The sequence below is a fragment of the Lagopus leucura genome, unplaced genomic scaffold, assembly GCF_019238085.1.
Source record: "Lagopus leucura isolate 7727_CA_CO unplaced genomic scaffold, USGS_WTPT01 Super-Scaffold_810, whole genome shotgun sequence".
NCBI lineage: Eukaryota > Metazoa > Chordata > Aves > Galliformes > Phasianidae > Lagopus > Lagopus leucura.
Genome location: NW_024962261.1, coordinates 7,224,982 through 7,249,753, shown reverse-complemented (window position 1 = coordinate 7,249,753; position 24,772 = coordinate 7,224,982). Strand labels below are relative to the sequence as shown.

Genomic DNA, 24,772 nt, shown 5'->3' with positions numbered 1-24,772 from the left:
GTAAATATTTTCTTTAGTGTTTGTGAAGTGCACAGATGCCTGCAATGGAAAAGCCCAAGAGAAAATAAATAATAATGGTAATACAAACATTGAAGTATACAGTAAATAGTAAATAAGATACAAGGTCACACATTGAATGCCTAATATAGAATACAGTACTGAGTATTACTCATTATGAAATTGTTCTCTCTCTTGTGCCCACAAAAGATAGCAGTAGATAGAAAGATTGTGTGTGAAACTTGATAATCAAAATTCATAGTAACCTTAATTCCATTTCCATTTTCAAAATTTTAAGTGCTGAACTTTAAATCTTCTAACATTTTTGTATGTTTCAGAGAATTTGTACACACCAGATTATACTATAGTGTTCTTGTTTAATATAATTGTGTCTAGTTATTTCTGTCTTTATTTTGCATACCTAGTTTTCAACTTCAGATTACTGAAATAGTTGAGCTGAGATGTATACAAAACATACCTATGCAATTTTCATCTGATTCTTTATTATAATTTCTAACTCACTTTTTTGTCTCCACTTCTACAACAGACTATGTATCTGACTGTTTTAAGTTGCCATGTTACTGATAAGACTTTAGCCTGCTCATGTTCATTTCACTCCAAGGACTGATAATTTTTCTGGAGCTTGCTTTTTCTGTTCCAGCAGTTCATGTGGTTCATTTTGGATCCAACTCATGTCACTAAACCAGTATACATATAACATGTATGTTTCCCCAAGACAAGGTGCTTGTACGTTATTGCACATGAAGTCCATTCACACTCCTACTATCCATTCAATGCTTTGCTTCTATAAGGTGAGAAGGTGCTGCAACGGTATGAGGACAGCATTGTGAATGAGGTGTGTTCCATAAGGTCTGGTTATAAGTCTGTTCCATAAGTCAGGTTATAGACTGATACCACTGTTTTAGCTGCAGTGGTAAATATTTTGTAATTATATTGCAAAGATATAATAGCCTTCTGTATTCTGACTTTCAGGAGAAACAAAAAAACATGGTCTGTGAAATACTTGGTTAAGCATATCACAGAATCATAGAATGTTCCAAGTTGAAAGAAACCTATAAGGATCAGAGTCCAACTCCTGGCTCCACACACCACCACCAAAATCAGACCATTTGCCTTGGAGAGCTGTCATTTACGTGTCAATTTCAATCTTAGAATTCCAAATAGTCTATTAGCAAAAGTTGGTATTTCAACTGAGTCTTTGAACATCCACCTATTTTTAAAATACAGTTTAGGTGACTGTTGTTGACAGTGCTCATATAATTCTTTAAAAGAATGTCTCTCATTTTGTCTAATGCATCTTTATTGAATGAAGCCAAATGTCTTTTTTACTAAGATGAATTTCTCCCTCTTGGTATTATTAGTGTCCATTAGTTATAGCAAATGTTTCAAACATAAAATGAGTATGGTCTCAAGTCACATTATTTATATACCTTAGATTATAATAGAAAATGTGGTGCTTCTTTGCAGTGTTATACAGCTGTATCTGTCATGGAAAACGTCCTACTCATGCTTTTGCCTACATGTTTATAGCAGTTACCTCCTGACCCACAGTGTTTGAATTTCAAGATCCAAACCAATACCATCTGTTTGAGTTGAGTTGTTTTCATTCCTTTCCTATGGCCTAAGGAAAATGGATTTTTAAAAGCTGGTTTGTTGCCACCCTGTTAATTCTAAGGGATCAGCTACAAGTTCTTCTTAAATTCAGAAGAAAAAATTCTAAGTAAGCCACTTGAACATTTTTGCAGTCTTATGTTTTCCTCTGATGCTTATGTAACTGAGAATCTTTCTACTCTGGAAACAAATTTAAATCAACTCTTTTTACTATTATATATAGTTTATCACTTCGCCTTAAAGATTTGTAATCTTGCCACAGTTGTTTTTCTCACTCACATTTCTGCACTTTAACATTATGATATGTGAATGCCGCTACCTTGCACTTACTACTAGTATTAAAATGAGAATATAAATGTCAGAACTGAACGAGCCTTGACTGTCAAATACGAGCTTCTGTAGCATTCATGGCAAATGGTCTAATCATTGGTGCAAAACACTGAAATAATTTGCTTTCCCTGCTTGTTTTTACTGGCCAGGATGCATATGGGAGCTGTGTGCTCAGTCATAATCATGCTCCACAAAGGCTGGAAGTGCTCCCTTTGCTCTTACAATCATTAGGCCAGCCGAAGTGAAGGCAAGCCCATTGACAAGACAGAACGGCAATAATTTATTTTCTATTGATGGGTTGTGACAAATCGTGTTTGGAGCAGTGGCTGCATACCGTGGGGCTACATGAAGAAAGACTGTGATGGGCCTAGATGAAGATCTTCACAGCTCATTTAGTCCAAATGTAGCCACCTGGGTGGTGAATCGGTTCAACGTACCAGCACAAGCGCTTCCGCACAAAATGAGATCACTTACAGGCAAACCATATAGGGGTTCCTTTGAGACATTAATCAAGGGGGTTGAGCTGTCAAAACATGGATTTCAAAATTAAGCAACACAAGGATTAAAATGCAGCAACATCAGAGATTTAAATATATAATTTCCATCATGTAATTCCAGGTATGGAAAGGATCTCGGAAGAAGAATGATGAACTTTAAATGGGTTAAGTGAAATATTAAGGGTGCTTTCAGTAGGGAAGATTTTTACAGATGTTAATTAGTAAAAGCTGCATGAGAATTTATTTAAGCTTGGACACACCCCCTTCAACTTTCAGCTGACAGGTCAAATTAATTTATGTGCTTCCTACCAGTGCATAATACAGTTCATATCTTATTTAAATTTACTTTTTCCAAGACCCGCTGATGTGCTTAGCATCTGACATCTCATGCTGTTTCAAAATACAGACGGATATTTTATTTGGAGAATACAAAAAGCCTGCCACATTTATATTATCAACTCTATTTATAATTTATTTCTATAGAAAAAAAAAAAAAAAAAAAAAGGAATATTGAGATCTGACCCTAAGGGTTTTGCATACAATTTTCTTTTTCTTCTTCTTTTTTTTTTTAAGATGTGATTTTTGTTTTCTGAGAGATTCCGCTGTCTGTATTTAAAGTCAGATATCTTCTCATGCAGTGATCTATCTGTCAAACCTTTCACTAGAAGTACCCTGACCTGAGCAACTAACACCTGCTTCAGTTGTTGTGGGGGCTGCATTTTCTTCTCATATTGTCCAACTCCCTGGAGGAAAGAAAGAGAGAAGAAAGTAGAGGGGCAAAGTTCCTTTTATCTTCAGAAAACCTGTGAAGTAGGCATCTCTTCTGTCTGGCATGTGCTGGAACAAAATCTGCTGCCTTCTCTTTTGCCTCCTGTGTTTCCCTCCACTGTTAACTTGGCCAAATGCAGAATGTGGATTTTGTACATGAGGAGTAAATTGTCAGTACCTCTACAATGTGTCTGATAAATGAGTAGGAGTTGTTTCATTGCTAACACAAATATTGTCACCTGCTTGCTGCTGACTATCCAAGGAGGTGTCCATCATTCTGCATCCCTAACCCATTTGACTTTCGCATCTTCCTCTTATGCTGTGGGCATGTAGCCCATAGGGAACAGCAACCTCTGTCCGTGGCAGTTGCTACTTATTGCTCACACAGGTATAGGCACTGAAAATTCAATGTTAAAGCTGTGCTAAGCACAGAAAAAACAATTTGTGTTCATACAAGTAAGGATTGGAAAGGAAAATGGCAGAACTAAGACCTTCCTGCGTCATAATTTTTAAAACTAGTCCAAATTCTAACGTTCTGTATTCTAAATCATCTAATAAAACTGATTGTTTTTATTAACTAAGATATTAGTTATTAAAATATTATATGTGGTATAATGTATGCGTATTAGTTATTGATTTTGTTCATTAGTTGTATTTATTGTCCTAATATTTTAATTATTGTTCTTTTAAAGAAAATTCAAAATAAATGAGGCAGAACTAGAACAATTATATCTTTTCAATAATCTTCAATAATCTTGAATAATCAGAAGGTATATAAAAAAAATAATAAAGTGAGATGATTACTGTAACACGAACAATGCAGAGGCCAATATGTAGCATCTGGTAATCTATGGGAAGAGGTAATTTTTCCATTGCATCTTCTATGCTGTCAAACTTTCTTTAAACTGGCATCTCCTCACATTGTGCTTCTTAGAAGCGCATTAAAAAGACAATGTTTAAAGGTTAAAAATATAGCACTATCTTTCACTAGGCATATGCTCCAGGCCATAACATAGGTGTGGTTTCCTTATACTATTTCATATGCTTTTTTTGCAGATTTGCTGGCTGTTTTTGTTTCGGATTTGTGTAGCTAATGTAGAGTAGTGTGATAGCAGAGTGCCCTGATTATAGCTTGAGCTCTGTGCTACCTGCATGTTGCATTAATATTGGAAATACGGTAATTAATTTTTCTAAATAATTATACTAGGCATTGAAATTTTTATTTTTTATTTGGTATTATTTTTTCTCAAAGGTAGCATGACAGGATAACTGTCTTGCATAAAAACCAAGATCGTCACTCTTTTTCACTGCCTATCAACTAGTTTGTGCTTAACCAAGCGCTTATTTATTACTTCTTAATGGTAAGGTCTATGAGGTTACTACACCTGAGAGAAAAATCTGTAAGACAGGTTTTCTAATTAATCACTGGGAGGGTTCAAGAAGGTCTTGTTATTTCTATGTACAGTAGAATTTATGTAGTCTATTACAAGTGTTGATTGTTAAAAGTGCAGCTCATTTTCCTTTCCTAAGATCTGAGACTTTTTTGGCAAAACTGTACCATTCCTAACATTGTTCTGTAATGACACACGTAAGATGTGCATAGAGACAGATCTCATTTGTTGCCTGTTTGCCCCTTCAGCATAGAGGGAAAAAAAAAAAAAAAAAAAAAAAAAAGAGGTGAGAAAGAAAAGGAGGAGGAAAATGAAGAATACAAAGGGTGGCAATTTTAAGCATGGACAGACAGATGGGGGAAAAAAATGGCAAAACAAAAACTCACTTTACAAGCAATGGAAAATGAAAATCACGGAAAATAATTCAAGATTACAGTTGCTGTGTATGCTACGTAGGTTGTCTACTCTTAAATGTCTGTTGAATATGATTGTTTAGGGAGATGCAATAGAGTGTGTCCTTTTCATCTGGGATGGTCAGAGGTCTTACTGCTAGAACATGAAGAGTCAAGAGTGAGGAAAGCCAGAGAAAACTTTTAACTTTTCACAAAACCCACATTCTGAGATTCCTTGTTTAAAAAAAAAAAAAAAAAAAAAAATCCTTCTTTTGAAATTTGGCAGGAAACTTATGAAAGTGAATCTCTGCCACACCAAGTAGGAAGTACTGTCAAGTGCTAGAGAAAGTTGTCTGTCTCTATGACCAGGAAGAACAGGGAAGATAGAGTAAACAGCTCTTCCGTCACTGACCATAACAGGGTAAAACTACCCAGACTGATCCTTATGATTGCTCAAAGAAGCCATGGATGCTTTGTCCTATATTCATACATCAGTGCATTTCCCTTCTCCACCTGCAAGTCTTCTTCTTTTTTGCTAGCATGCTACTCTTCTCTTGTCATCTAGTCTACATGTTTTCTTTGTAAGCATCTATGATTTTTGAATTTCAGCCTCTTGAAGAGACTTTTCTTGGAAAACTGTGTCCTACTTCACCACAGAAAGGTGACTTCTCCACAAGGAGAGGCAGCAAGGAAGCTTGGAGGAACTTACACTTCAATTACGCTTTGCTTACACTTTGTTTGCTGAGATTTCTCGTTTCATCAGATGGTTATAGAGAGTCCCTGTATTTACCAGTGAGGGCCTCCATGCTGAATTCCTGCGTCCTTCTGCAAAGCCACATGTTGAATCTCTGAAACATTTAGAGAAACAGCCACCTCTTCTACTCAGAAGAATATCCCACAGCTGCCTGGTTCTGCAATTATAAATTATGAAAATTAATAGTAGTTATTGATGTAATTAATGTAGTTCAACAAAGTTTGTAAATAGAGATAGATGTACATTTTTACTGATGAAAAGTTGCCCAAATACATCATGCTCTTCATGATTGGAAGAGTTCAAAACTTGACTGGATGTGGTCCTGAGTGACCTAATATAGTTTAACCTGTTTTGAGTGAAGTTTTGTAACCCTTCCAACCTTGGTTGCAATCCTGTGTTTCTTAAATTATTTTATAATAGACTAATTTGCATTTAGGGATTTCCAGACGAAAAGTTTGGCTAAGAAAGAGTAATAATTTTTAAAAGTACGTTAATAATGGATAAGCAAATAATTGTTTCTTACTAAGGATAATTATGCAAGTGCCTATACTTGATATATGCAAGCTTGTGTGCAGAAAGACAATATAAGTAAACATAAATCCTTAAGTGAGGCTAATTTATCATGAAGTACAATTTAGTTATGTAGATTTTCCGTGATTTCAGATGAAGAATTTTCATCACTATGGGATAGTAATACAATCTTTTATCCTGAAATATACAATCTAAAATAGAACACGTTTACAAGCTTTCTTACATACCATAAAATTAATAGTGCTATATCCACTTGAATTGTAGTTTTCATCTTTGTCACTTTGCATGTAATGAGCATTGTCAGAAAAAAATCTTAAAAACATTCCTTCTCAGAGGATTTGATTTTATACAGAAGATAGGTCCGGTATGGTCATAGAGAGGGTATTATTTTAAAAATCTTTCATATGCGTCCTCAGTTTTATATTCCTGAATTGTTCATTCAATAGTACTTCCTGCTTAAGAGTTTCTGAAAGTTACCTGGAAAGAATAGTGCAATTGGTTCATCAAGTGTGCATCTTAGAAAGTCATTTTAAGGCTCTGGTGTTGTTCAGAAAGGGTTAACTGTCATTAAGAAAAGGTGAAAACAATAGAAATACATCAAATATGTTCCCTCAGAATATCTAATGTTACATAAATTTGAAAGAGATGAATTACATGATGTTACAGGTTGTATTTGTAATAGGGATGTCCTCTTCATACTTAAACATCTACAGGTAAGATGCTGGATCAAAAGGAGTGATGCTATTGGTAATGTTGAAAAAACATTAATGCTGTTGATGAAAAGCAGTAAAGCCATTCAAGATCGAAAGTGGGAACCTGTTATAAATCCTCAAAGATGCAGTCTGAAGAGGGGTACGCAGGGATAGTCTCTACATGAACACTGATGAACTGCCTTTGCACTGCCAAGAGCCCAGGTCCCCAGAGCCTTGCTTGGCCAACACTCACTGAAATCACAGAGGCTAAGAGCATATGTGAGTGGATGCCTTCCTTTCCCTTCTGATGGCATCACTTAAGTGATGTATAAGGTAATATTAGCCATAAGAGCCACTTGCATCAGTTGCTATATTGAAAAGCTACCCTTGCCAGAAAAAAAGAAAAAAAGAAAAGAAATTGTATTCTAGGATAACATTTGGCATGTGAAATTTCTTTAAGATTAATTGTTTTGGGAGCAGTTTGGGCTGGAGATGGATATAGCACAACCAACAAGCTTCAATTTTATCAAAATGGCAACTGCTGTGGCCCCATTATCAAGCTTTAATACTCACAAAAACTTCAATTAATTGGATTTTTTCACCAAAACTTTTTTGTTTGATTTAAAGTACCATGTAGATTTGTTATAGAAACTTCATTTAAATATGGATTTAATTAGAAATGTTTTATAATTTTAATGAGTCTTAAAAGTCTTTTGATGAGCAGTCAGTGTAATTATGGTATTTAAAATGATTGGATAAATGCATACTTTATAATTTACCTTCCTTGCAACTGTGTTTTCATGCTGGTTATTTTTAACGTGAAGAATTGTTTCATTTTGTGTCAGTTTATCCTCCTCTTCCTTCCACAAAATGTTTTATCTCTGAAATAAAATTAAATATGCATGATATTAGTAGTATTGGAAAATACTGTAATAGCACAGTTAAAAATCAATCTAAGAGACAAAAATTATTTTCATTTTGTTAGAGAAGTGACTAAATTGATAATTTGCTATCCAGAAGTAAATTACAGACTAGCTTTGTCCTATCTATGCTGTTTCTTTTGAGTTTGAGGAAATTACCTGCAAAATTGTTGCAGAAGGCATACTGTACTAGGTATTGTGCCATCAGCAATCTACTCCACTGCCACAACATTAAGAAAGAAAGAGGCTCAGCAAATTTAAGAAATTAAGGAAGTTAAAGAACAAGCAGTTGAAAGGAATTTTTTAAAAAAGGACTTCTAAATGCTTTGTGTACTTTATCACACCACCTACCAGAAGACCACCACTATCAGGTGCTGTCTTAGAATTGTTCAGAAACAGAGCACATTAGATCTGCATGTGTAATATACTCTTGTTAGATTGCTTTTTATGTGTGTTTGGATATGTTTTAATGAATAGACTCACAGTAAGTTGTGCCTTTCATGCAGAACAGATAGCTAATATTAGAGTGACATGTCTAAAGAAAGCAGAGAACAGGAATTTTTCATGTTGTTTCTCATGACTACAATACCAGACTGTAAATCACTCAAATCTTTTCTGACCAAACACTCCAGGAGGGCTGCATATGGGAACATAAGAAACAGATCTTTATGTTTACTTTCTGAAGGAGTACTGTAGGGAAAAATACATGAATGTAATGTGACACGCACCAACAGCTCTCATTCCCTGATTTGGTCTCCTTGTAGATCTCTGGTCTTGAGTTAGCCATGTCTGCTCAACGTGAAGCTTTACTGTCTCACTCAGAAATGATTAGAAGAAGGGTAAATGTGCAACGATACCTACTTGAAACATTCACCCAACTCCAGCAAATTGGGCATATCATTCTTAGTTTTATATAGATTTGTGTGTGGGTTTCCATGCTGCAATATTAGCCAGCAGTAAGTACAAATTCCTCCTTCACAACAGTTTGACTTCCACGATTCTTAGCTCTCTTAATAAATTGTGTGCATTTTAGGGTGTACAGCTTTACAGTGAAAAGCAAATTCAAGGAAGAGTATGTGACCCAAACACCCTTGTTTTCTTATTCAGCTTTTATAACGGAGAGGTCAAAGAGTTTTTGACAAGAGAGTATTTCTGTCTAGTTTGTTTTTTTTTTTTTGCAATACTGCAGGTGAGTTTTAAACACAGATGCTCTAGTTCAAGTGCATCTGAGAGGCAGAATAGAATCATAGAATCATAGTCATAAAATGGTGTAGGTTGGAAAGGACCTTAAAGCCCACCCAGTTCCAAACTCCTGCAGTGGGCAAGACTGCCACTCACCAGATCAGGTTGCCCAGGGTTGTTAAAAGTTGAGTGAGTGGTCAGTAAGGTAAAAGAGTAGGTTGGTGTTTGACTGAAATTTGAAGGAGCGTAAGGTAACGAGCCAACACTGCAGTTGTTTTGTGCTTGGTCTGTCAAAGGTTCCTGTGCTCATAATTTTTATATAGGCTACAAGCATCTCATCTCTGCCTATGAAGTGACTTAGCCATGATTTACAATGTCTTTGTTGTGACTTTAGTATGTTGTAACTAGACAGATACACCATACTTCTATCTGGTTCCCACTACTATCTTTTCAGCACAGATTCTGCCATATCTGTGGACGCTTCAGACATTTCAGAAACACAGAAATTGCTGGTAAGATGAAATAAAATTTCCAAGTGCCAGCTGCATCAGTCACTAGGTTCTATGATCCTAAGGCTCCTTGTAATTTCTAAATCCATCATTCTTATTAAAAATACTAAATAATTAAAACCATTTCAATACATTTTCAGCAATGCATTCTTTCTATTTTATCCGAGAACAAAGTTCACAAGATGCACCACAAATATGTAGTGAGAATGCTGTCTAACTTAAGCAGAAATATAGAGAGAATTAGAAATTCAAAAGGGAGAGAAACACTGCACTGACTTTGGCTTCCTGTTCTCATTTATTGTAATATTCATCATTTCTTTATTTCTTTGGCAGCTCTTTGTGCAGGAATTGTTCTTTTTCTGAAAGCACTGAATTTTGTGCTGATTTCTGATTTTTAGAAATAAAAAGTACATTACCAGGAGCTCAAATATGGTGAGGAATTATTATATTTTTTTTAACTCTTTGCTACCTCAACTCCATCCTAATCAGGATAGATCAAAGTGTTTTGTGTCATGTTCTCTGAAACATGTAAGCAGCTTTAGAAAAGTTAATAGGCTAGAATTCCTGCTTCAAATGCTGAAAATGGCATTATCTTATAGGCATTTTGCCAGATGCTGTAGGCTCCACCTACATTTGTCTTTTGGAAGTCTTCCAGACCTTCGTATATAGAAGTATGATATTTGAATCACATGTAGATTTCATTGGCTGTGTTTCAGTATACTTGGTAAATAAAGAAAGAATGGAAGTCAGAGATTTTTGAAATAGTTCCTATCCTCCATCAAGATGAAACCCAAATCTTTCAGAGTTCATCTGCATACACACAAAGCCAGGAGCCTGGCAGCTGGGAATTGCACCAGCACATGGGACACCATTCCTTGCATGTCTTATGCATGTGATTAGAATTGGAAAGGTACAGCCTGTCCCACAGTGTTGGTTTCTCTCTTTTATGCTAAGGAATTAATGAAATCCTCATTGAATTGTGGTACCACAACCTGACAGCTTTTGCACATCTTGTTCTCCATGACTTGGACCAGGAAGCAGTGTAAGGATGTATAGCTTTTCCCTGCGTTGCGATGGCCAAACCAGCACACTCCACGGGAAGAAGAGAGATTTCTTGATTTCTAGTTCTGAAATGCTTTTTCTTCTTAAAAATGGTACACAGCCGTAAAAAATAGTTTCACCAGCAAAGAACAAGAGCCTGCTACATTCATAACAGTCTGCACCAGCAGAGGTGACCCACTGTCATTGTTGCCACTGTTGAAACTCACTACCCAGTGACTTTCTGTGTTCACATCCACTGTTTGATCTCCATAGATGTTCAGCAAGTGTCAATGAATGTCAGCGGATGCCACCTTTTCCCGCATGAAGGAATTCAGTGATACACCTTTGCTTCATTGGCACCTCCTTGTCAGACACCATTCTGACAGACTGCTCCTCTGCTGCCATCTGTCACACAGCAACAACATGTAATGGGGTATTGGTGGGAAGGTCCAAGCCCTACTGCCGTACCACCAACACCCGTGTCTGATGTCATGGGCCAACATCATAAAATATAGGCCATTACTTTCAGAGCAGTCCTTGGTAGTAATAACGATCATGTGCAATTCAATTACATCTACATGCCTTAACCAAAAATCTGCATGGTATTATTGCTTTCTTGCACGTCGTTATCTATCTCCTCCTTGCTCTGTCATTCCTGACATCATCTGTACGTCAGACAGCCATCTGTAAAACTGCCTTTTGCTTTATCTGTTAAATAATACTTGCCTTAGCTAAAGAAGCCTAGAAAATAGTGCCAGCAGAAAGTTTAATCACTTGCCAAATGCTCTTTTCACTAGCCTGATAGGAAACTAATTAAATGTTTGCTGGAGATAGATTATGTTCAAATCAGTTTAGATTTACTGTACTATACCCATGTGTTGGTTTCTTTTTGTATCACAGTGTTTTTGGTACACTAACAAGAGTACTGGAAAATAATTTAATAGATCATTTTCTTTAGCATTTAGGTTAAGTACAGCAAAGTCCTTCAATCACCTCTTGCGTTAATAAAACCATTATTATAGTTTAAATTATTCTACTGGATGAATTGGAAAACTAGATCCTCATAGTCTTTAAAACAATATTTGTACATCCTTTCCAAAGAAGGAGGAGTGGAAAAAAGCTACCAGAAATATGAAGTATATTAAGGCATTTCAACATGTAGCTTTTCTGTTAAATCATCTGTCTTTTCAGCTGCTAAAGTAAGTGCATATATGGAATTATAGAAAAAACTATTTACAATACTTTCCTCAAGAGTGGTTTTATGCAGGTGAGTTTGGCATGTTGCTCTGTAGAGTTGCTGTTCTTTGTAATAGTGCAAAACCACATGAAACTTCCCTTTATTTATTCATCTATTTCTAGTTAACAACAGTTAAAGTGCTACCTGAGCTAAGCAGAGAACAAAGAAACAACACAGTTCCTTATCAGTTGTTATGCTTTTTTTACAGAAAAGATACAGGGGAGTTTCTTCTTGTTTGCTCCCTTACCTGGGTTGCCAGGTGCTGGTCTGCCTGAATGATTTCCAGAATTTTCAGTCCTCTTTTCACTCACCTTTCTCTTAGCACTTGTGATGTGACAATGTTTCCAGATGCATTTTCCCCATTTCTAAATGTCAAAATTGCTTACACTGGTACAGACGGTTTTATCTTACATGGAGATGATGCTTGGAGCAAAGTGGTAAAACAGTAAGATTTTCAGTTCCAAACATAAAAGAGGTCTTTATTAATTTACTCATTTAGTATACACCTTTCTAGAAAGAGGTGTTAACCTGCTGACAATGAAGCATACTGTGGACAGAAACCATGTTTATCTATGTTTATCTCCTTTGTTCATTCACTTGTTTGCTAGTCCAAAATCAATGTGTCAGGTCATGTAGATTTTTAAATGTAGATTATGTTTTTCTTCTTAGAGATCATATCCCTGCACGCATTGCTTGCTGCTTTTCCAGTATATCCCCAGCAGTTCTCATGGAGTGAGACAGGGCTGCACAACCTGTCACAAAGTTTTGAAAATAAATAAGATACAGCTGTTAGGCCTAGTGCTTGTTGAATTCAGTTTTTCTGTATCTAACAATGGAAACCACCCACTTTATTATGGCCCTTCATCCCCTACGTTGTTTTATTTTTGGCATATCTCAATCTCTACCATTAAAGAATTCATCCTGACTCAGTTTTTGCCATCGATGGTCATGTCATTTTGTGCACAGATTCCATACTGTTGCTTTTTAAAAAGTATATGAGACCTGAAATAAATTATTGTGGATTTTATGTATTAGACATCTATTTCCTATAGGATAATAAATAAGGCAGTGGTCACATATTGCTCTTTATTGGAGGGACCACATCTACCCTGCAAGTTTCAGACGTGGAAATGAAGTAGTGACATATAGCACAGATGCCTGGTTTAGGCAAATTTATGTCATTCTTCCAGCTATTGCAAAAAGCTATTTGAAAAGTTGAAACCAGTTTGATTTTTCTGTATGAGGACAAGTTTGCATGGATAAAATACTGTAAAGGAAACTGGTTTTCTTTCCTCGGGGATCAGGTGACTCTCATTAAGTGATGTCATTCGTGTGGGCTCATCCAAACCTTAGGAGTACAAGGGCACTTGTAGGAGCATTTGATCAGCATCTGTGCTGAAACAGCAGAGTAGTGCTGTGTGATGAAGGGAATTGTCCCATAGCTAACTGGGCAGGCCAGGACACACAGAACCCTGACTGCTGTGACACCAAGCCTGAGACACACTCCTCACGGATTACCTGTTCCAAGCAGTTCAGCTTAAACTGGGGGATAGAACTACTTAAAAGCATGTTGTCTTTCCAGAAAATTACCCACCAGCATCTAAAATAGGTGCACTCTGGTGGTCGCTGGATTATATTGGAGCAGATAGGTGTTTTTAATACCAGTGAAAGATAGTGATTTTACTTGTATGTGGTACTGGGATTATATTTTCTGTAAAATGCTTTATATATATATATACATATATATACCATCTTGTGATATTCTTTATTGGATTTTTGTCAGCATTTTCCATAAGGTGCTCTATAATTTTAAGATAGCATATAAATATACTACATCCAAAGATAATTCAGATTGCTAGCTGAAGATTTAGAATGTGTAAAAATGCCAAAATTAAGGCCATCTGAGGAAGTTATCTGCCCTCCTGACTAGCAGGTATGGCTTTCTGAGCTTAGGCCAGTATCATGCAAACAAAGCTGCGCTGTTTTCCAGAACTGTGAGGAGTTCATTCAGCACTGTCTCTGGCATTTACCTACAACACTCTGTCATGCCATGTAGAAATATTCTACAGTACCATCTTTAGTTACATGAGCGCATCATAGTCAGAGCGCAATGCAGCTGCAGCATGAATGAGGAGGGACAACTATGCCATATGGGGCGGCGCTAATGGCGGGTCTAATGTTTCCTTTGGTAGGGCTGCCTGCTAGGATTTCTACAGGTGTGAAGGAGATATGGTGTTTGTGTGCCATCTGGGGTAGTTCCACATGGTATGAAGAAATATGATAAAAGCAGGAGACACTGAGAGCTGGGACTGCTCAGCATGGAGGAGGCTCAGATGTGTGAGTGGGTACACCTCCTCGATGAGGGGAGCTCATGGCAGTCTCTTCTCAGCAGTGCATAGTAGGAGGACTAAAGGCAGTGTTGCAGGAAATTCTGTGTAAAGATAGAAAAACACTTTTTCAGTCTAAATGCAGTTAAACTTGAGACCACCAGAAGCTGTCAAATGATCAAATGCAATTTTTCAGCAGACGTAACTTGTGTTTGCATTTACAGAATGCACTTATGCCATAGTAATCACATTTGAAAACTTAATGCTTTATTTACACTGGGTTTTCAACATTCATTACAGAAAGCCTTTGTAAATTGAAATAAAAGAGGAGAGCTGAGGAGAGGGAACAAGCAGTGCATGATTTGAAGAGCTGGATATTTTTAGTAAATACATTTTTGGCTATCAAGTTCTATCATGTAATCATATGCAGGTAAAAATTATATTTACTTAATGGAAATGTTGCCAACACTTTGATAATAAGATACTTCTGTTTTGTGAATGTGCATCTCTGCAGTTCTTCAAAAAGCAATTAACAAGTTATATAAAATTATAGAAAGTGCAAAATCATCTAAATAGTCATTTCCAGGCATTTATAGCTTATGCATAGTGTTGTTGATCCCGTTATTTCCATAAAATCTTCCATCTTTTATCCCAGCATCATTAGTTTTCTGTGATCATGCATCATATTCACATGAGCGTACGTATGTACGTGCACATGTATTTGATATATTGTGTGAAATTGCAGTATCAAGTGTACAAATGTTCTTTCTTCAGAGACTCACGTAAACTGTTTCACATGTGCACTAGAGATTCTTGGGATAGTCTAAAGAAGAAATAAAGGAATGGGGACAAGATACAACCTTCTGGCAATAAGCATATGGGATCTTAGCACCATTATTTCTATGAATATCATTACAGGAATTTATTCTTTGTGAATAAACTACTTCAAACTCTAAGCAGTTGAAATAAAAGACAAAATCTGCGGAAGGCACAAATCTTACAAACTGAAGCTATATAAATGGTTGTCAGCCGGGGTTTTATTTGTTTATCTCTTTAAATTCATTATAAATAACAACAACAAAAAATCAAAATTTTATCTTGAGCAAAAACATTTTACGCACACTTAGTTTCTGGAAAAGCTGAAAATGTAGGGAGTATCTGCCGAAAAATTTGTGAAATCAAAGACACATTCCAAACTGAGATATAATTTTGAATAAAAAACAACATTATTTACCTATAAAACCCTGAAACCAAATGTGTTCATTTTGGATTTAAACTTTAATTAAATTACTCTTAATTAAAATACTTATCAGGAATAGGTCAACTAAAATCTGTCCTGTTCTTCAAAATCTTTCAGCCAAAGGTTGAACACGAATAATTTATTTTTGAAAAAAAAAAAAAAAGAGAGAAAGAGTGGCAAGCAAATTCCCTGCCAAGATGAGGAAGGTTCTAGCATTCACTTCATCTCTCAATAGCATTATAGTTCTAGGATCCCGCTGATGTACGTATATTTCTACGCGTCTTCTCTTCTTTATGCTATTATAGGATCTAACTCACTCCCAAATGCACAAAAATGCAACAGTGAGACTCAATTTAAGAAGGCACATATTCCATGACTCATAGTGAAATGATGGAAAGCCAGCTGGCCAAGGTCTGACAAAACAAGCCTAATGGCAATTCAGGTGCCTTAGCCCACAAGGAATACTAGTGGACTGATGCAGTGTGGAGGAGAACTACTGGAAGTGTATGATGTCTCTCTTCCTTATCCTTTTCTTATTTCAGGTACGATAGGTATCATAAATACTATTGTTTAGGTATTATAGATACTATGTACCGTGCTACAAATGTGAAATAAAAAGGCTTAGTTAAAAGAAGACCTAAGAGAAAGTTGCATACTATTCCAATGCTGTTCCCTCTCTCTGCCATAGCTTGCTGTTCCCTCTCATACTGGGACTCATGCTTGGTGTCTGAGTCTTTAGATGCCATCCTTCAAAGCTATGGGATAGCAAGCAGCAGTAACAGGAAGGCTGGCTAAACACTGCCTCTCCTCTCTAATTGCAGTAGGAAAGCTTCTCATAAAATTTTTGCTGTGCACCTTCTGCTGTCCTTGACAACATTCGTATCTGTGTTCTTGCCCTGGAAAAGGGTCTTTCATCATTCTGTTCTAACACTTGTGAAGTTTCTATTTCAGCCCAGAACTTCTCAGATATCCTTCTAATGTCTTAACTCCATAGCTGAGACAGGTTAACCTGTGAGTCAGAGCTCTATTCTTTTCTCATGACATACTTTCTAAAATGTTTTCTGTGTACTGATTTCTTCAGTACATCCTACCACTGTTTCTTCTTTTGGGTTGGTCTTTGGAAGTAGGAGCATATTGCTGTTGATCCTCCTCAGCTGTCTTCCTTTTCTTCTTCTTTTTTTTTTTTACAAGACTGGCGCCCAGTCTTGTAGCATACAATAATTACAAATATGTGTAAAATAATTCTCATAGTGTTTCCTCTGTATCTTTCCTGATTTTATTGATTGAAAAAAAATCTGGGAGGACCCTTTTTTTGTGCTGTTTGTGTATCTGTAAGAGAGAAGAATTTAGCCAAGTTGTACTGAATTTTTCAGTTCTGATTTGTTTCTGAATATGGTGAAGGACGCATTTTTCACATACATTTTCATGAAAGCAATATAAGTTTTCTTTACGAGTGAACATTTCTTATTTTGTACTAACAAAATATGTGACTTAGTTTGTGTTAGGTAGACACAGTGACCTCATCTCAACTGGTGTGATTCCATTGTGAATATCACTACCAAAATCGCAACATGCATAAGCATTGTTGCTCTGATTCTTTTCTATGGTACAGAAGCTGTATTTCTGATAACTCTCCTCCCACCTCTGATTTTTATGTCCTTGAGAGGAGCATATGTTTATTAGGGTTCAATTACTGCAAAAATGATTGAAGCAAAGTAGACACCCTTTGAACCGTAAAAATTTAAGGAGTTAAAAAATTAGTTTCAGACTTAAAAAAGAAAACAAAAACAAATTTTAACCAAACAGAACTTGATTGAACTACCATTAGAAAAACAAAACATTGCCCAACACAGAAGCTGAAAAGATTTTTTGGGACTTGAGATTATACACAAATACCAGATTTAAATGGCTTCCTCATAGAGACATAGAGACGAAAAGTACTTTATAGGCTATGATTTCTCATGCTATAAAATGTATATTTTTAACTGAAATAGGAAATGAAAACTACAGAGGTGTATATTCTTCTAATACTCAAAAGTGGCAAACAAGATACCAGCTGCTGATCTTTCTCATCTCACATGATACAACATGACAGACACAGATAAAATGATCCTTCACTGTCTGCAGGAACTCACTGCATGACTGTCTTTCACAGACTCCAGGAAGCAAAAATATAATTCATTAAAGTGCTCTGTGAGCTGATGGCAAGATATTTTCTTTACGTGCATTATTTCGTTACCTCTTGCAGCTTAGTGTAGGGAACACCAGTCGTTTTATTGACTGATGTCAATAAAATACTTACTTAAAGGTAAAGGTTTGTTTTGTTTTTGTTGTTGTTTTTTTTTCAATTGAAACAAACATTTGCATATGAGCTTAAATTTTAATTTAGATTTAAATACATTTGAATTTGAATTCATCATCAGAAATCTCAAGAACTATCCAAAACCACCAGATTTAACACTTCTTTCATCTCAGGTGCAGACATGAGGGTGTAATCCAGCACACAGAAATAGATAGTGGCTGTTTCAATTAAGGTGTTGGAAATCTCACCAAAATCCACAAAGCACACAGATCTGAGAACAGGATGTGAGATGGTGGGTTACAATTAGTGTCAGGGCTGCAAACAGCAAAAACGAAATACCAAAACTCCTGTCTCTGCTTCATGCCTACTTACTTTGTCACTAGCCTTTCCTTGGAATGGCCAGCAAAAAAATGGTCATCGTACCTTCAGCAAGCAGTCAATAATACAGTTATACTACGCAAAGACCAAATACAGGGAAACATGGGGACCTCTTTTGGAGAAAGCACAAGTAAACATTTCAGTTCTGCTCAAGTTTAAAAGGTTGGGGGAAATGCCTGCACATGAAAAATGTTCTGTAAGTGGAATGGGACAACAGGGCCAGCTGAGTTGGGAGGGCTGCACAGCTGCAGGGACTGTGCCACAGCTGGCAGGACACAAGCAATACATCCCCTGCAAGAAATCTGCACCTATGAAACAATGGGATGAATTTTGTTTCCATTTCACAAAATTGTATTGATTAGTAGTTTATGCGCAAATTATGGCCTTATTCTCCCTCATTCAGATTATAGTGTTATTTATAAATAAATTCATTCAGATGGGAGTTTGAAAATTACAGCAAAACAGCTTACTGAAGAAAATGAATATGTGGAAAATATTTTCATGTACATTACATGAAAGAACATTAAAACACATAAACACAAAAATGAATGTGAGATAAGCTTAAGCACCTCTTCTTTGTTCTTCTCCCACCATTGACTGATTTTGTTCTCAATGCTCAGCAAAAAAGACCTTTTTTTTTTCCTTGTGCTTACAGTTTTTATCAGAATTCCTCTTGACAATGGTCTGTAAAGCTCTCCAGTGATAATTCACCAAAATAAAAATATATAAACTTAAGAGCTCAGGGTTTTATATCTCAGTATTTACCCGTGATAGCATACCTGAATGGTATTGCCTGTGTCTGATTTAGATTGGATATGAATTATGTCACTGTCATCAAATGTACTGCTATTTTTTTCTGCAGAGCAATTATTAAACATTGCTATTATTATTCATTAGGAAGTGCATATTTTCAGCTCTCTGATGTACAGCTGTACAGTTAATGTTTCATCACTTACCAAATTCTACAGTAGGACCTGCTTTCCCGTAGGAATAGCAATGGTGTCAGTATGGCAAACATCCATTTTGTTTCCAGTGGCTGCATTTCCTTTTTTTTTTTTTCTTCCATGAAGTTATGCATGATGTAAGGTTTAGCAAGTCCTTGTCAAAACTTGTAATTATTACAAAAAGCAATAGATGTCAAAATACTACCTAAGCACTGTTATGAATACATAAAGTGCCACTATAAAATATTTATATTAAGGTGATCCTTTCTGTAAACTGTTCACTTTTCATACTTTTTTTCTTCTATAAGCTTTAAAAAGGACATGGTTTGTCACTCAAATAAAACCAGTCAGGAGATTTTTCTAGTTTAAAATACATCTGAATTCTATAGCATTCTTACTTTTCATTTTAATTCTACTAATATTTACTCCTGTTGTGTTTGGTTTTTTTTTTTTTTATTTCATTTTGGGGTTGGCTTGCTTTTTTTGTTTTTGTTTTTTGTTTTTGGGGTTTTTGTTTGTTTGTTTGTTTTACAGGTTTTTCCCTTTACACAGTTGCTCTAAATAATAACAGTGAGTAAACTTCTCAGTGAGAAGGAAACTTCCCAAGGCAATTTCTATAAAAGAACCTAACTGCAGCATGTGCAATCAGTATCACTTCTGGTTATCTATATCGGAATATGACCATGTATGTTAATTAGAATGCACACTTACTGCTTTGCTGTCAACTGCAACAATCCTTTGGTCTGTAACAAGCAACTTAATATATAATGTAGTCATTACTATGTTTTTCTAAAAGTACCTCCATAGGTTTATAAGTACAGTTTACAAAATATTTGCAATATCACAATAGAATATGAATGCCACTAATGTATCAGAATGTATTAAATACAGCCCTGCTAAAATATTCTGCACGGTGTTTAAAAGACGGATTGAAAAATATTTTTATAACTCAGTACAGTGGAGAAACAAACATATAATGCAAGATTTTATATAAATGGATGTATTGATGTAAGGATAGCATGCCTATACCTTGCAAAGGAAACCTGAGCTGCAGCACTTGAACCATCCTAGAGCACTGGATTTTTCTCCCCTCATACTTTGTTAGTGTAAAGATGCACGAGTCAAGGCTTCTTCCTCTCTTGCTTCATTTATGAGGCGAAGCAGAAGCTCTCCCAGTGCTAGTTATCCTCTTTGACCTCGTGATCTGAGGTCTAGGAGATCAGCTGAAAACTTCAGTGATTCACAGTATTTATTTGTGCTGAAGTGTTTTGCTGCATGTCTGAAAAATATTCTACTGTTTTTTTTTTTCTTCCCCAAGATTAACTGTATGCAGTATAGAGAGCAACAGCGTATAGAGAAAAGTTTTTAGGTAGTCCTCTTCAGGTGCATACATTTCACCTGCATTATTTGGTGTTTTGACATATTTGCAAGAATTTTTCCAATGTTTAATTCTGTGAGTGCACTACAAGTATTGACATGAAAACTTCTACCCTAAAGCTTAGAAAAGAGACGGTATTTTATTCTAAGTACTTGCTTACTTTTGAATATGAAGAACATACTGGAAGTTTGGTTAAGTATGTATCTGTATGCTCAGAGTCATTGTGGTTGTTATATGAGCTGTATGAAAAATGCAGATGGTGATACAACGGAGTGGCTCACATAGTTTCAGTACCCTTTTGGAATTCAATTTAATTTCATCCAAGATGCAGCCAGACAAATACGTATTTATATAGGCCAGCTTTGAATTTGGAATTTTTTTCTAAGAGCTATGTGACTAATAATTTGAAAGAACAGAGGAGTTGGCTGTTTGATTGATAAGGCTTGTATTTTGGAAGTAATGCATGATGGTAATTTCATTCATGTTCACATCCCTTGAACTGACTAGTGGACTGGTACCAATTGCTATCACCAAAACAACTGTCACACATTTTAGTCATGTCAATAAAAACAGATTCCATTTAGGACAAATTTTCAAAGAGTAAATATTGACTGTTTCTCCATTTGAACACAGACACCTGATTTTCTATCCCACTTACAACATCAAAGATACACTGTGGTCCTACTGCCTACTTCCCAGTAGTGCTTTAAAATCCATTATTCCCCCCAGACTTTAAAATGAGTAAAAGTGGAACAGTTTCAAAATTCCACGACAAACCAGGTGTTTGTCAAACTAATTTCACAGATCTTTAATTAATGGATACCGTTAAGCAAATGCATAGAAGATATTCTTATCCTCATCAGACCTGCTTAAATACTTTAAAAATAGACTACTTTTTAATAAAATGATAATGCAATGTATTAGTAATAACTTATGATAAAGTGAACATTAAAGGATGTCCAAACTGGATGACACTGAAGATTTTTTTACCAACACTATCGTTTAAGATTCAGTGAAATGTGCTGACAAGTATGAAGTCACTTTAAAAGGAATCTGCTGATTTATTGTTAAGCTTCCATTAGCAAAGACTGCTAGATTTCTGTGCTTTATTCCTCCAGCAATAACTGTTTTGAATATATTCCATTTAGTGTTTTCAGTTGTCTTTCTTCTAATCAAACAACTCCTCTACGTAAAAATACACAACAAATCACATTAATTAAAATGAGTCTATTTGACTGTTAGTTGACTGCACTTGAAAGAGGTCTTTCAGAATGACTCTGAGAAGTCATAAATTCAAATTATAGGTTGACTACTTTTGCTCTGGTTCAAAGAGGGTCCTCAGTGCAATGGCAAAAGGAAAAGAGGAAAACATCCATGTACCTTGGTGGATGTCTGCACAAGTTCCTGGGTAGGGAAACCATATAGACAGATTTTATATAATAAACCAGTGAATGAAGCAAAGAGCCATAATAGCAATGAATAGTTTTGTATGACTCAGCAACGCTGACTGATGCACTTCAAGTTTTGTTGGTGGGGTGAGAAAGATGGGGAATGAATTGATGGTAACAAGTTTATGGGTTTCCTGTACTAAAGACTGGTTTAAAACATTAATATAAAGTCTTTTTCTTTCAGGTGGGAAATGAAAGAAGGAGCAGATCTTGAAGATGAGGAGAAAGTTATGGTGGAACACTTAAAAAATGTTTATCTGACACAGAGCACTCCTACCTCAGAGGATAAAGAAGAATAATTAACTTGACAGGTTTTGGGTAGCACCTTTTTCAAAATTCAATACGATTAACTTAATGGCTTAGTTTTAACTGACAGGAGAAGAAATCTCAGGAATATATATATTGAGTAGGAGTTTTAAACTGAAGTATGTTCCCCTGTTATTGTCTAGTCACCCCATTCAAGTGGCAGTTGTTAACACATGCATAAGGCAAGCAACAATATAAGAAAATGTCAATGTCACAAAACAAGGAGGGTGTATCTTGGTACTGCAGAGGCACAAACCTGAATAACAAACCAAAAAGTGCTTTAAAGTTATAAAACTCACAGTGGCATCTAAATATAATGCAACTTTGGATATGTTCTAAGCAAATGCTAGTGGTATGTTGGCATCTACCATATGCAATCAAGTCAGCCAGCCCTGGGCCAGGGCTGCGGCAGAGTTGTTTTGTGTTTTGCTTATTGCTGGCACCAAACCACATGAATTCTGAGCAAGGATGGGCATAGACCACAGTTCTGCAGCCTTTGATGAGATGCCCTGTGTAGATACACCTGTCATTATTCCTAAGCAAAAATGCACCAGATTGATTGCCTTCACAAACTCCTGAGTGCCCAGTTGGCTGTGGCTTCAAAGGTAGCTCATAGTGAAACCTACTGGCAGCATTTAAAGCTTTCAGATTATTTTTTTTCATTAAAAAATTATTCTCAGGCAGAGAGTTCATGAAAGTAATGAACTATCTTAACAGCAAACTGAGTAAATAATACAGAATTCAATATTTACTTCTGATAAATACAGTAAAGTTTTATTTTCAAAGTAAGCCCTGTTGGATATTCAGATTTCCCAAAAATATTTCTGTTTTCAGTTAAGATCTTGCTTATGGATTAAAAATGGCTATTGGGTGCAACAAGTGGCTGTCGTGACAATAATTTTTATATTGAAAAGGCAGTCAACATTTCCTTAGTTTTATAAAAATAATGTCATTTTTCTATCTTTTTTCTTTCACTGGAATTCCAAGATAATAATTTCCTCTGCCTGCTCACAGATTCTGGCAAGATCTTGGAAAGGCTGTAATCTGACCTTTTCCTATTCCCAGTGCATCTTCTCACAAACACTGCAGTGGACATAAATCAGAGCACTTCAGTAGGAAGGGAGACACATTTTTCTCCCTGAGATCTCAGCAGGATCATGGGTAATCCTAATGTTAATGCTGCCATGTGGTCTAATCTGAAATGCAGTTTTTCCTCCTCTTTTTCTAATAATGTATATAAAATATTGGACAAATAAAATGAAAATGGAGACTACTGCATCTTACAAATCTCCAAAGATCTTGCCATAGCACTGCATCAACAAAAGGAATGCGTGGCACTGGTACTTCAAAAATGCTAAAGAATGAAATCGGCTTTCTTATCTAGCAGTGATATAGTCATTTCAGAACATAAAGAAGTAATGAAGTGTAAAAACAATTTTTCTTTGCTTTGTATTTCACCTTTGAAGATTAGTTGTGGTCTTAAGGCTTAAAGCTTGCCTACAGGAATTGCCTGGTGAGGCATGTGCAGTACTCTGACACCAGGTATACATGCTCCAAGCTATATTAATACTGTGTAAGTACGTGGAAGTTGGAGTTAAAGCATTTTTTCTTTCTGTATCAAAATCTATTAAACATAATTAAGTTTTTATATAGGCATATAAATAAATTTCTGTCTATGTGGTGGAACTTACTGAAATACCTTTTCTGAAAAAGCTCTGCTTCTGGGAAACACTTATTCTGAATAGGATAACTTTGTAAGTGAAATAAGCTAACCCTTAATAAAAACTCTCACGCTGAAACAGGAATGTCCATATGGGGAGCTATTCCAAGACGATTATGATGCTTCAAATTCACAACACACCTGGTTCTAGAATAAACAGTCATGCTAAAAAAAAAAAAAAATCATTATGCCCCTTCCTCCCTTTTCTCCCAGCCAAGCTAATTCAGCAGTAACCCAATGGGTAGTATGATTACAATACTTTCTTCCTTAGCAGTAATGTATTTATACTCTTTACAAGTGCAGAACTAGCAAGCTAGAATAACTGGCTTGAATAAAAGCTGAATCATTGCACAGTATTTTATTTGGACTTCTTCCTTATCCATATTTATATTTACATGTATCTATGACTTTTAGAGTCTCTGAATTCAAGGCAGTGTACATTTGCACTTGTTCCTCACTGACAAATAGCGGGGTTTGGTTTGTTTGGAATGTACTGATTCTATTAACTGACCTTCAGGGTATGAAAGAAATATCACCTTGGCAACATCACTTATGCTGGTGATACTTTTGTAACATTTTGTACTTCTTCAAAGAAATTACAGTAATAATAAGAATTGAACAACTAAGATTGCTAAACATATCATTAATTTATCAAGACTGCTTACTTTAAACTTAAACCCTTAATTGAAGAAAAACGAAAGACATTTGGAAGAGCTAATTATTTTTACATTGTGAGCTGTGTAAAAGTAGGAGTACTTGTGTAACAGAATGCTGCATTCCTTAGCTTTTTTAATAAAATAATGGTTCTATACTCTTAAAAAGAAAGAGAAGAATAAAGTTATTCTGATTCAAAAAA

At 35.8% G+C, this 24,772-nt stretch overlaps 1 protein-coding gene across 2 annotated transcripts in view; it reads left to right on the top strand.

Moving 5' to 3' along the window:
- Window positions 1-24,772, top strand: part of KIAA0825 (KIAA0825 ortholog) — a 227,978-nt gene extending 203,206 nt beyond the window's left edge. For both annotated transcript variants that reach the window (XM_042866314.1, XM_042866316.1), the window contains one exon: window positions 22,075-24,772. In XM_042866314.1, the coding sequence (XP_042722248.1) occupies window positions 22,075-22,189 (115 nt within the window). In that variant the 3' untranslated portion in view covers window positions 22,190-24,772. The remainder of the gene's footprint in view (window positions 1-22,074) is intronic.